Here is an 11,801-nt window from a genome sequence, read left to right as displayed (position 1 = left end):
TTTTTTTACCCTTCCAATTTGCCTCTCAAAAAGACTCGTCCCTCCCAGTAGGTTGCAAGTACTTGTCATGCCTCAACCGAAGTTGGGTTTACTCTAAAGTTCCGTAGAGGTGTAGAATATGCCCTTTCATTTACTCGTATCTTTTAGAATTCTAGAGTGCTTTCATATGCTCTACTTTCACGCATATGAGTTTCTTTTACCTCATTTTCATGGCATATATATTTACCCCAAGAATGTTAAATACAAAAAAAACAAGATCTGCAGTGCATCAAACATTCTCAATGAGGAGTTCTTGCTTCAAGAAAAAACTCCATTCAGGAGGGGATACAAGGGAGAAATTGTGCAGGTCCATTACAATTATCTGAGAGCATGTCAATATGCCAGCATGCGATTATTCTCTTTGAACAATATTAAATTTACAGATGAATTGTACTAATCTACAGTGAGGACTGGCTCCCAGAAATTTACAAAACCTTATGTAGCTCTACAGGTACAGAAACTATCTGCACAAGAAACCACAATTTACACCAACTGGTTCAGAGAACAAAATAGAGTGGTATCTGCCTGAACATTTACAGAAAATTGTCTACGTCTTCTGCTCCTCTAACTCAACTATGATCTGTCTCAGTCACAGTGCCCAGATGAGAATCAGGGTCGCTCGGCTCCACTGGCGATCCGGGCACAAATGGAACGAAACCTCGCCCCCCGAACATTGGGCGCATGAACCGATCGTCAAACTTGCGCCATAGGCGATGGACGGAGCGAGTTGGCGCGGTGAGAATAAACTGCAGGTTGTACTGAGGGGAGGAGATCTGGCCTACATCGAAATCAGACCCCATCATGCTAGTGAGGAGTGGGTCCAGAATTGACTGGCTTGAGAGCAGAGATGACGTGTTCGGGCCAGTCCTTGGTGGGATGAGGAGAGTAAGCAGCGGCTTAGTCAGAAAACCAAAAACCTGAATCAAATGATGGCATACAAATTAGCAAAATGGCACTCTCATTTTTCTCAAGAAAACAAAGTTGTCAATCCATGTCGATGGGCCATTCATCTGATTTGCATAAAGAAACAAGTATAAAAAGTATTGCATGAGGTGTTATTGCACTCATAGTTTCGGCATCATCTTCTGTCTGGACAATGTGTAACTTATGCACATATATGAAGATAATAATAGTGTTCAAGAAAAAAAAATATGAAGATAATAATAAGATATAGCAGTCTTACCATTGTGCTGAAGAGAACAACAATGACTGTACTGGTGATCATGATAGCATTAACTCGCACCGCAGTATGACCAGATGCTGTAAACTGCAATGGTTTACAAGGACTAATATAAATCGGAGCCTATAGGTGCTCAAGCGTAGATATGTAAAAATCTGATTGCAGATTCAAAGCACTTTCTAATGATGAGAATTCGGTTCAAAAATCACCTTGTTATAGGCAAGTGCAATTGATACTGCTCCTCTCATTAGACCCGCCCACCAGATGATTACCTAAAGGAAAATACCAGAAAGTTAGCTCCTGGTTTCCAAGGGACGCAAAAATGGCAGAAGCATGAAAAAAGCTCAAGTACTAACTTGTTGCTTGAAGGAGATCTTCGGACGTGCCTCCTTTTTACTTAGGTTGGATAGGAAAGACAAAGGGAACACAAATGCCGCTCTTCCAACCATAACCAAGCCCAATATAATTGCACTTAAAGCAATTGGTTCTTTAGGACTGCATCATAGGAGAAACAAATAAATATTAATTTGGGAGAAAAGGTCATCTTAGAAAAAGCAAGGACAAGACATCCATGGGAGCTGCTGTTGTGGACCTATACTCAGCACTCAACGGCGTCCACTTGCCAAATAACAACTAATAGAAATCTGAAGAATCTGATTCACCGAAGAATTTCCATTTTTAAAAAAAAAGACTACACATTCCTCTTGCCAACAACAGATCCAGGATAACAAGAACATTTAAGTCAGGACTAACATAACAGCAGCCTAAATGGAAGCAGAGCCAATAGCATCACACATAGTTTGTTCAAGATAACTAGTAACAGTGTGGAAATTTGTAGAGATTCTCTTACTAGTATGTTATGTATGTTGATATATCTAGTCCGTAAAATATCATCATTTAATATCAACAGCAAAAGGTACCTGCTACTAGCTAATTTCCACTTTTCAATGTCCAATGCATCCATCCCAACATAGAGAAAGAGAAAAATTTCTGCAATGAATGATAAAGTTGCAAAAGTATGCCTGCAGCAATAAGAAGGTAATTCAGTAAGGTAGTGTGTGTGTATATATATTGTTTTTTATATAAAAGGAACCACAATGTTTTCTAGTAAAGCTGACTAGCAGAAAATACATACTTAGTGGTAACCCTAGAGCTTTCTGTCACATTATGCCAAGTGTAATGTGACATTACTATTCCACAGAAGAAGACGGTAAGAATGCCACTCAGGTCCAAAAGCTGAAATATGGAAGAAACGATCAGAAAAATCTTGATATCAGGTTGTTTGCAAAAGGCTGCTGAAAAATAAGAACAAAGGTTGCATATCAACAGAAACTGGCGATTAAAGTTTAAATTAAATATATTATCAATATCATATGATACTCATATACTCTCCTATTTACTAGCAAGAGTTGCTTATCTCTGAACTTCGGAATTCCTTACATTCAGGCACTTACCATTGACAGCATGTATGAAAGGTATGCCATGAGCATCATGATAGAAACTTCTCTATCAGTTGAATGCCTACACATCACCACAAGCATTAACTCGCACTGAGTACCATCACGTTATTTTGTAGTAAAAAGTAAATCACAATAAACCACCCGAAAGAACCATAGAGCTCTGTACAGACCTTGCAAAACAAAGCTTCTTGATAACGTACGCGCTAAGCAACCCAGTCTGCCATGAAAGAATACTGCCAGTCAGTCAAAAGAGGCATGCTCAATTCATCAAGGTAGATTGCTTGGGGTTTCCAATGTAGTGTTACTTTGGCAGTATGAGATTACAATAAGACATCGCAACTCACAAAATTAGCAGGAGACTACTTACAGCTACTCCAAGTATTGTGCTGGTGAAGAACAGATAGAGAAATTTTCCGATGAAATTCAACAGAACAAAAGCATCAAAATGACCCATATCAAGGTTTTCAATTGCATTGAAGAGAACAACAGATGTCGCATCATTAACAACACCTTCACCAAAAACTAGACTATAGAGTAGGGGTGTTTCATCCTGGTTAAGCACCTGAAAGTAAAAAAAAAATGCAATTAAATTGGCTTCCTATCTCATTTTATAAGATAAAGTCGGCATATTGTTCAACAAGAAACCTGTAAGGTGCAAACAGAATCTGTTGCAGAGAAAATAGCACCAATTGCTGCACATATAGGTAAAAAACAAAAAACAAACAAACAAACAAATATCAGCAAATTGGCAATCGCATCCATGGACTAATCAGCGAGTGAAAAGGTCAAGAATATATCCAACCAAGATAATCCCCAAGCTCGAGTGGACCAACATCAAGTTTCTTGAACAATCCAATAGCACCTGGTATGTCCATTAGACAAAAATCTTAGAAACCTGAGCAAGACATCAAAGTTCGAGGGCTACAAGGTTTGTGTACATCATGCTTGAAGATAGTTTCCTGAAGGAAGATGACCTCCACAAATGAATGGGTTTCAGGACTAATTATCATCAATCCATCGTATGGTTGCCAACTATCAACAAGCATAGTTTATTTTAGCATGTATCTAAATTATCTCACTTCATGAATATTTAAAATGTATATGCAAGTGCGCATTTCAGTCTTTTGAATTTAAAGAATTGACTACTTTCAAGTGTCCATTGTCAGGTGCCCTAGTCAGTATGGTTTACAAATAGTGGGCATCCATACAGTACTAGATTCACCTCTTGTAATGGTCTCAGGATACTTATGCTAATTTAAAAGGAGAGCAAATCCCAGAAGACACCAGCCCTACCCTGTAGGATATCTATCTATTTAACACTCCAAGTTGTTGATCCAGGTTCTAAAAGCCTTTTGTTTAGACCTATTAACTTACTGAAATACTATCCCACATGGTACACTAAATATAACCAAGAAACTGGAAAGTTATTCTCAGCAATGTACACCTAACCCTGCCATAATAGCTGCATAGGAGTTATGGGTTTTCATTGCTAATAAACGAATTTATTTGCTATGTTAGCCTTCAAATATTTTATCTTAAAATCTACAAGATATCATTGACTGCAAAGCAAGGACTGAAGGAAAGTTTCCATCTAAAACACTAAAAAGATTTGGAGTTAAAAAATATATTGTCGTGGTAATTACAAAAGGCCAGTGCTATATAGTTATTTTTTCAAACCTATAACTAATCCTAGTGCCTTCAATCATATTTTCCTCAAAAATGTTGTGTAATTGCTAATTTGAAACATTATGTGTTATGACCATACATGTGAAACAAAAGTAAGTAAGACCTTGCAGATTGCACAGGTGGTTTAGCAACTTACCAAGAGTGATTATTACAAAGGAAATCAGAGTCCCAACAGCACCAAACAAAATAATTGTCATAAAGTTGCGGAAGAATTGTTTCTTCTTTACTTGAAACCTGATAATGTGGAAAAACATTCAAAAAGGTATACTTTGGAGCTTAGACAAACAGTGTGCAAATTAACAATAGAATGTTTTAGCAAGTTCTGCAGATAGTCAAGCTCAGTACTGTTAGCCTAAATTACTGAAATAGCTTACCACATTCAATACAAATGATTAAACAAAGGTGTGCTTACTGATCATTTGAACCATTCTTCACTTATACAAGGGTCCCTATAAGCATCTGATGCAATCATCTAAAGATCCAAAGGAAACTTTGTATTTCAGGAAAATCGATTGTCTATTGGAGTTTATAGCGAAGAATGAAGATAGCGAATTCAGGGTTTCACCATAGTGTAATTATGACATCCGGAGGAAAGAGAGTGTGTTTGAAGTTGGCTATATTTTTTGTGTATTCAGCATTTACCGTTTAACCACTAACATTTCATGGCTTTAGAATCCCAGAATTGCATATTAGTCAAATGATAAATTGATCGGAATCAACCTACCCCAAATTGCTTAGACAATCTAAACCATCTGGTTCATAGACAAAAAGACTCGGTTCCAAAAGGAAATCCTAGACCATCATAGTACTTTGCAAACTCACCCAGCATTGAAGATTATCGGCGGAAGCAAATAGATGAAAAAAAGGTCCTCGCTGAACACAAGGATGCGTGAATTTGTCCCATTAGTAGCGAGCAGAATCACACCTCCAGTGAGCAGACCCTACAAGCAACACGGCACAATTTAAGAAAGAAACTCAAACCAGTGCTCACTGAAGCGAAGCCACAAACACCTGGACTGCAAGAGCAGAGCGCCCACCATGACAAGCGCAGTGATGGACTCGTTCACCCATCGGTTCCCTTCCAGCAGGTGCCCGATGACAATGCAGCTGCAGAGCAGCGCAATGAAGATGTTGATCGAAACGATCGCGGTGCGGTCCGAGACCGCGAGGCCGCCGGTTTTGAGGATAGCTCCCAAATCCAGCCCCATGCCGCCACCTCAGCGGATCCACAGCTCCAAGCAACCTGCCAACAGCAACAAAAAGAACAGGGATGTCAGTGACTTGGCAATGTTGAGTTGGATCCTGTGCTTCTCGCCCACCCATACAACGTACGATGCTCATACTTGCAAGGAAGGAACTCAATCATTGCTTGAATAGTGTACTTTTTGATTAACTCTGAACTAGCAAAACACCTCGAGCTTAATTACCAACAAAGAAACCAGCTGAAACTAGATAAGCAGAAGCTTCAAGCTGAGCAGCAACACTATTACCAAATAAAGAAGCCAATTAAGCCACCTTTTAGCAGAGAGCAACTGCGAATCCAACCAATAAATAAACCGGTACCAATTCGAGAACAGAACAAGAACTCAAGAAGCTTTCTACCTCGTCGCTGCTGCAGACTTTCACGAGGCGCCGGCTGGGTCCGGGGATCTGAACCGCGGGGGAGAAGATCTGGACGCCGGTTTCGCGTGGGTTCGGTGGGAGATTCCGCGGGGCGGGGAAGAGGGGGAGGGGGAGTGGTGGAGTCCCGCGCTGGCCATGAGGCTGAAAGCGAGGCGGGTCAATTAACAAAAAGCAATCCACGCCGCCCCGGGCGGGGCTGGGCAGGTCGTCAAGCGCCACGCCACCGCGCGACGAGCGCTGCCGCGGCGCGGAGGCGCGCACGAGGATGACGTGTGGGACCGGTCCTTTCGGGGCCCCGCGTGTCGGTCACCGTAGATGGTCATGAGCCGGGTGCACGGGAGGGGCTCGTGAGAGGCCGACGTGGCCGGTGACCGATGGACGACGTGGGCGCTCGTCTCTTCCGGTGGACGACGTGGGCGCTCGTCTCTTCCGGTGGGGACCACACTGACAGTGCCAGCACGGCGATGGATGAGGCAGCTGACTTGTATGCTGCCCGCTGATGAGAGCGAACAAGCATGGAATGGAAGAAAAAAATTCATGATGGGCTATCATAGCACGGCTCATCATACATGATCATATGTTTTCTATAAATTTTCCACGTTTATTCTTTTTGCTTTCTCGATGTTTTTTGAACTAGTTGTTCATAAAATTATTTTTCCAAAATATTTTTTTCTCATTTTTAAGCCTTTTTTATATTTCTTACATGTGATAAGCTATAAATGGGCTTTGATGGCCCACTAGACCCATTATGCTTTATGTTGGCTCTATTAGGCTCAAATATCTTGTCCTAAAAAAAATGGTTCAAATATCTCACGAGCCATGTCACAACAGCTTTGGCACGTGGTGGCACACCTACACAAGCCCGTACTAAGACAATTTTGCATTACACTCATTTATTTTTAATTCACCATCCAACGAGATCATGGTTCACAAGATTGTTTACAAACTCTATGAGGTGGTCTAATCCGGGTCCCAACCTATAAGATTATGTTTCAAATCGATTTTCACCCTGAATCAAATTTGGGTGTCTAGTAGTTTGATAGTATCTACGCAAAAAAATCTTTTTTTCCAAGTAGGGGCATTTAAAATTTTTAGATGCTAATCCGAGGGCCTTGGATTTGAATCCGGTCCCTACTTGATCGCGTACCGCAAGCAGACGCGCGCCATCTTAAACCCTACCCCTCTCCGCCGCCCGCGCCGCCACCTCCCGCCGTCGAGCGCGCCATGGGCCGACCCCGAGCCGGCCGCGCCGCCGATGGTCGATCTCGCCGCCGACCTGGAGCCACCGATCTCCGCCCTCATATCCGCGACATCCTCGCCGCGGGCGGCGCCCTCGCCGGCCAGCGCGTGGTCTGGGCGGCTGGGTCAGGACGGGCCGCGAGCAGGGCCACGGCACGTTCGCGTTCCTCCAGGTCACCGACGGGTCGTGCCTCGCCACGCTGCAGGTGATCGTCCAGGCCGCCGTGCACCCGCTCGCGCGGCTCACGGCCGCGGGCACCTCGGTGCTCGTCGAGGGTGAGCTCAGGCGGCCGCCCGAGGAGTCCAAGAAGGCCACGGTGGACATCGAGCTACGTGTGGACAGGGTGATCGAACTCGGGGAGACCAACCCAGCCACCTACCCGCTGCCTAAGGGCAACATTGCGCTCGACACACTTAGGGACGTCGTCCACCTCCGTCCGCGCACCAACACGGTATAAAGGCCGCTGCCCTTTTTGCGTTTTTTTTTTCAAGAATTCATCTTTCAATTAAGAATTCTCTGATCAGATTATCTTTCACTGTAGAGGTTTCTCGGTTGTGATTCATAACAATTTAGTGTACTTAGGCTCTACCATAGTACCATCAGAATTTCTTGCTTGTGGCATCTGGACGGGAATTTTCTTGGGGATGTAACTGCTAGGTGTTTTTTGGAATTATGAAATGAAAACTCCCCTTTTTGGCTGTAGTTGACTACGGTGATGTGCTTTTTGACTATTTCTGTTGTCCCAGTTCTTATTTTGAGTGAGAAACAGTGCATGAAGGTTTTAGTTCTAATATTTTGCAGATAAGCTCAGTTGCCCGGATAAGGCATCAGCTAGCCTGTGCAACCCACAGATTTTTCGATGAGAATGGTTTTCTGTACGTCCATACACCCATAATAACCTCAAGCGATTGTGAGGGTGCTGGTGAGATGTTCCAAGTCACAACTCTTTTCCACCAGGCTGAGAAACTGGAGAAGGAGCTGAAGGAGAATCCTGCTCCATCCAAAGCAGACATTGAGGCTGCTAAGCTTACTGTCAAAGCGAAAGGTGATGCAGTTGCACAGCTTAAAACAGCAAGAGCTAGCAGCCAAGAGGTATCTGCTGCTGTTTTAGAGCTTACAAGTGCAAAAGAGAATGTTTCAAGACTGGAAGAGAGGTCTAAGCTGAAACCTGGAATCCCGGGCAAGGATGATGGATTGCTTTTGAGAATGACTTCTTAAAGCGTCAAGCTTTTCTGACTGTGTCAGGTCAGCTTCAGGTTGAAACTTATGCTTGTGCTCTCAGTAGTGTATATACCTTTGGACCAACGTTCCGGGCAGAGAACTCACATACATCAAGACATCTGGCAGAGTTTTGGATGGTTGAACCAGAAAATGCATTTGCAAACTTGCAGGTGAGCTGCTTCTTGATGACTAACTTTATTACTTTGTGGTTCGCCACCTATCAAATTGGATCATGGGGTTTTGTGTGGACATAACTAATGTTAAACTTGTATAAATTGTGTCACAGGATGATATGAACTGTGCAGAAAAATATGTACAATACCTCTGCCAGTGGTTACTCGATCATTGTGAAGAAGACATAGATTTCATTAGCAAAAAATACGAGAGAAACAGTAGACATAATCAAACTGCAATTGACCGTCTGAAGCTTGTTTCCTCAACGCATTTTGAACGTATTTCATACACAATGGCTGTGGACATTCTGAAAAATACAGAACAAGGTTGAATGGGGAATCGATTTAGCATCTGAGCATGAAAGGTATGTGCAAGTTGTCAGTTGATCTTACTGGTCTTCACCTGATTTACCTTCTTTGATTGGTTAACTGTAACTACGTATTCTGTGAAGGTATTTGACTGAGGTGATATATAAGAAGCCAGTTATTGTTTATAACTATCCCAAAGAAATAAAAGCATTTTATATGAGGCTCAATGATGATCAGAAGACTGTTTCTGCTATGGATGTTCTTGCGCCACAGGTATAGATCGAATTGTTGAAATGTCTATGATGCTGTCCATTGTTCACTGAAGTGCCCCACACCATTCTACCCTCAATCAGCATGGATATAAGCAGCCAGATTCATGTCTGCTCTTAGTAGAATATAACTATTTCTTTCTGCCTTTTAGAATTTAGATATCTCTGGATTCTTTTTTCGCCTTTTCACCAATTACAAAGAACTAAAACTGCATATAACTATATTAAGATAACAATATTTACATTTTCTGAAATAGCTGTATGCTTGCAACTACATGCTGGATATTTTGCTTTGCCTGCTTTGTATATAGTTTGAAAGTGAGCTTTGTGGCCGATGATTTCTACCTAACCATAAATTATTTTCCTTGGTAGGTTGGTGAATTGACTGGTGGAAGCCAGAGGAGCATCTAGATGTCCTGAAACAGAGGTACCGACTTGCTCAATATAATTTTGTTTCTATCAGGATCAATATTAGGTTTCATTTGCTCGTCGGTGGAGGTAGCAAGCAGTTTTGTCCATCATTGGTTCACGAATATTTGCTGAACATTGTCCAATATTTGTTCTACAGAATTTTGGATGCGGGATTGCCCATCACCCCTGATGCGAGCTAGTCTGCTTCATGGCGAGGCGGTGACCTCGACGTGCAGGGTGCCAGGGTAGAGTGCCCATCACCCCTGACGCGAGCTAGTCTGCTTACGCAAGCAGCGACGTCACAAGTGTAGTAAAAGGCCTCGTTGACCCACGACCAATCCACCGCTTCCTCTAGCACCTTCTTCCCCGAGCACCGGCAGGCAGCAGCGAGATCTAGGCAGCAGCCATCGCTCCTCTTCTCCCCCCTGCTCCTGTATAAATAGCAGCAGGCAGGGGCAACCAATTCCATCAACTCGTATCATCGTTGATATCTCTTGCAGCGTTGGGTCTCTGTCACACACACAGGAAGCACAGGAAGCTAAGCTAGCAGTCGCGAGAGAGCGAGCGATGGCGCGGCCCAAGGTGTACGGGTGGGCGATCTCGCCGTTCGTGTCGCGCGCGCTGCTGGCGCTCGAGGAGGCCGGCGTGGACTACGAGCTCGTCCCCATGAGCCGCCCGGACGGCGACCACCGCCGCCCGGAGCACCTCGCCAGAAACGTCCGTACCTTCTGCTTGTCCCCCCAAAACAGCCATCACTTTCTTTCACTCATCAGTCATCGACTGACATGCATCCACTGATGATCTTGTGCTTGCTGCAGCCTTTCGGTCAGGTGCCCGTTCTTGAGGACGGCGACCTCACGCTCTTCGGTAAGCTAACTTACTCGATCGGTGTGTGATATTTCGCTTCGATTTCATCAGAATTTCTCAATCCGGGATGTGGTTGTGCTCGCAGAATCCCGAGCGATCGCAAGGCACGTGTTCCGGAAGCACAAGCCGGAGCTCCTGGGCGCCGGCAGCCTGGAGCACTCGGCGATGGTGGACGTGTGGCTGGAGGTGGAGGCGCACCAGCTGCACCCGGCGGCGGGCGGCGTCGTGGTCGAGTGCGTCTTTGCGCCGCTCCTCGGCCGCGCGCGCAACCAGGCGGCCATCGACGAGAACCTCGGGAAGCTCAAGAAGGTGCTGGAGGTGTACGAGGCGCGGCTGAGCCAGAGCAGGTACCTCGCCGGCGACTTCCTCAGCGTCGCCGACCTTAGCCACTTCACCATAATGCACTACTTCATGGGCACCGAGTACGCCGCGGTGGTGGAGGCGCTCCCGCACGTCAGGGCGTGGTGGGAGGAGCTCGCGGCCCGGCCGGCGGCCAGGAAGGTGGCCGAGTTCATGCCGCTCGGCGCTGGGCTCGCCAAGAAAGACGAGTGATCGACGAAGTAGTGAACTAGTGATGTGTTGTGCTTAATTTCCTTGATGTGTTGTGCTTAATTTCCTTCGAGTGCACTTTTGAGTTTGTATTCTCTTTACGTTGCTTCCATCTTCACATGAATAAAAATTTCTAGCGTGTACGTCGTGTTTAAAAAAATATATTCCATCACATTTAATCCAAGTTAGCAAAGGGTATAATAATGGCATGCAGTTCGCTTTATGGCATGCAGTTCGCAGCTGGCCTTGAAATAATCTCAGGTCATGTTTAGTTCCATCAAAACATCCGGCCCTTGTTTAGTTCACCCTAAATTCCCAACTTTAGCACTATGCAAAAAGAAGATTCTCCATCACATCAAACTTGCGGTACATACATGGAGTACTAAATGTAGACAAAATTAAAAACTAATTGCATAGTTTTGTTGTACTTTGCGAGACGAATCTTTTGAGCCTAATTAGTCAATGTTTGGACAATAATTCACAAATACAAACGAAACGCTACAGTGTGTTATAGTGCTGTAACAGTAATTTGACACCTCCAAACTTTGGCAACTAAACAAGGCCCCAATTTTGACACTATGCAAAAAGAAGATTCCCCGTCACATCAAACTTGCGGTACATGCATGGAGTACTAAATGTAGACGAAATCAAAAACTAATTGCACAGTTTTGTTGTACTTTGCGAGACGAATCTTTTGAGCCTAATTAGTCAATATTTGGACAATAATTCACAAATACAAACGAAACGCTACAGTGTTTCCAAATATATAGTTTT

General features: G+C 44.0%; 3 protein-coding genes across 3 annotated transcripts; 2 read left to right on the top strand and 1 right to left on the bottom strand.

Moving 5' to 3' along the window:
- Window positions 1-270: 270 nt before the first annotated feature.
- On the bottom strand, window positions 271-6,133 carry LOC101784277 (sodium/hydrogen exchanger 2). Its single transcript, XM_004960230.3, has 15 exons — window positions 5,968-6,133; window positions 5,403-5,608; window positions 5,188-5,306; window positions 4,502-4,599; window positions 3,482-3,541; window positions 3,325-3,371; window positions 3,047-3,241; window positions 2,850-2,896; window positions 2,674-2,740; window positions 2,355-2,455; window positions 2,140-2,241; window positions 1,576-1,714; window positions 1,429-1,491; window positions 1,223-1,306; window positions 271-956 (listed from the first exon to the last, which is right to left on the bottom strand). The coding sequence occupies exons 2-15, from the start codon at window positions 5,571-5,573 to the stop codon at window positions 609-611; spliced, it is 1,641 nt and encodes a 546-aa protein (XP_004960287.1). The 5' UTR covers window positions 5,574-5,608; window positions 5,968-6,133; the 3' UTR covers window positions 271-608.
- Window positions 6,134-6,362: 229 nt separating this feature from the next.
- On the top strand, window positions 6,363-8,541 carry LOC101762960 (asparagine--tRNA ligase, cytoplasmic 3-like). The gene is made up of 3 exons (XM_022825005.1): window positions 6,363-6,472; window positions 7,358-7,679; window positions 8,030-8,541. The coding sequence occupies exons 1-3, from the start codon at window positions 6,363-6,365 to the stop codon at window positions 8,444-8,446; spliced, it is 849 nt and encodes a 282-aa protein (XP_022680740.1). The 3' UTR covers window positions 8,447-8,541.
- Window positions 8,542-9,108: 567 nt separating this feature from the next.
- LOC101783868 (glutathione S-transferase 4) lies at window positions 9,109-11,191 on the top strand. The gene is made up of 5 exons (XM_004960229.3): window positions 9,109-9,204; window positions 9,573-9,627; window positions 9,769-10,328; window positions 10,430-10,478; window positions 10,564-11,191. Exons 3-5 carry the CDS (start codon window positions 10,179-10,181, stop codon window positions 11,028-11,030), a joined length of 666 nt encoding a protein of 221 aa, XP_004960286.1. The 5' UTR covers window positions 9,109-9,204; window positions 9,573-9,627; window positions 9,769-10,178; the 3' UTR covers window positions 11,031-11,191.
- The last annotated feature ends 610 nt before the right edge of the window (window positions 11,192-11,801 follow it).

This window comes from Setaria italica, chromosome III (genome assembly GCF_000263155.2).
Source record: "Setaria italica strain Yugu1 chromosome III, Setaria_italica_v2.0, whole genome shotgun sequence".
Lineage (NCBI taxonomy): Eukaryota > Viridiplantae > Streptophyta > Magnoliopsida > Poales > Poaceae > Setaria > Setaria italica.
The sequence above is the reverse complement of the archived record's forward strand: the minus strand, read 5'-3'. Positions and strand labels throughout refer to the sequence as shown.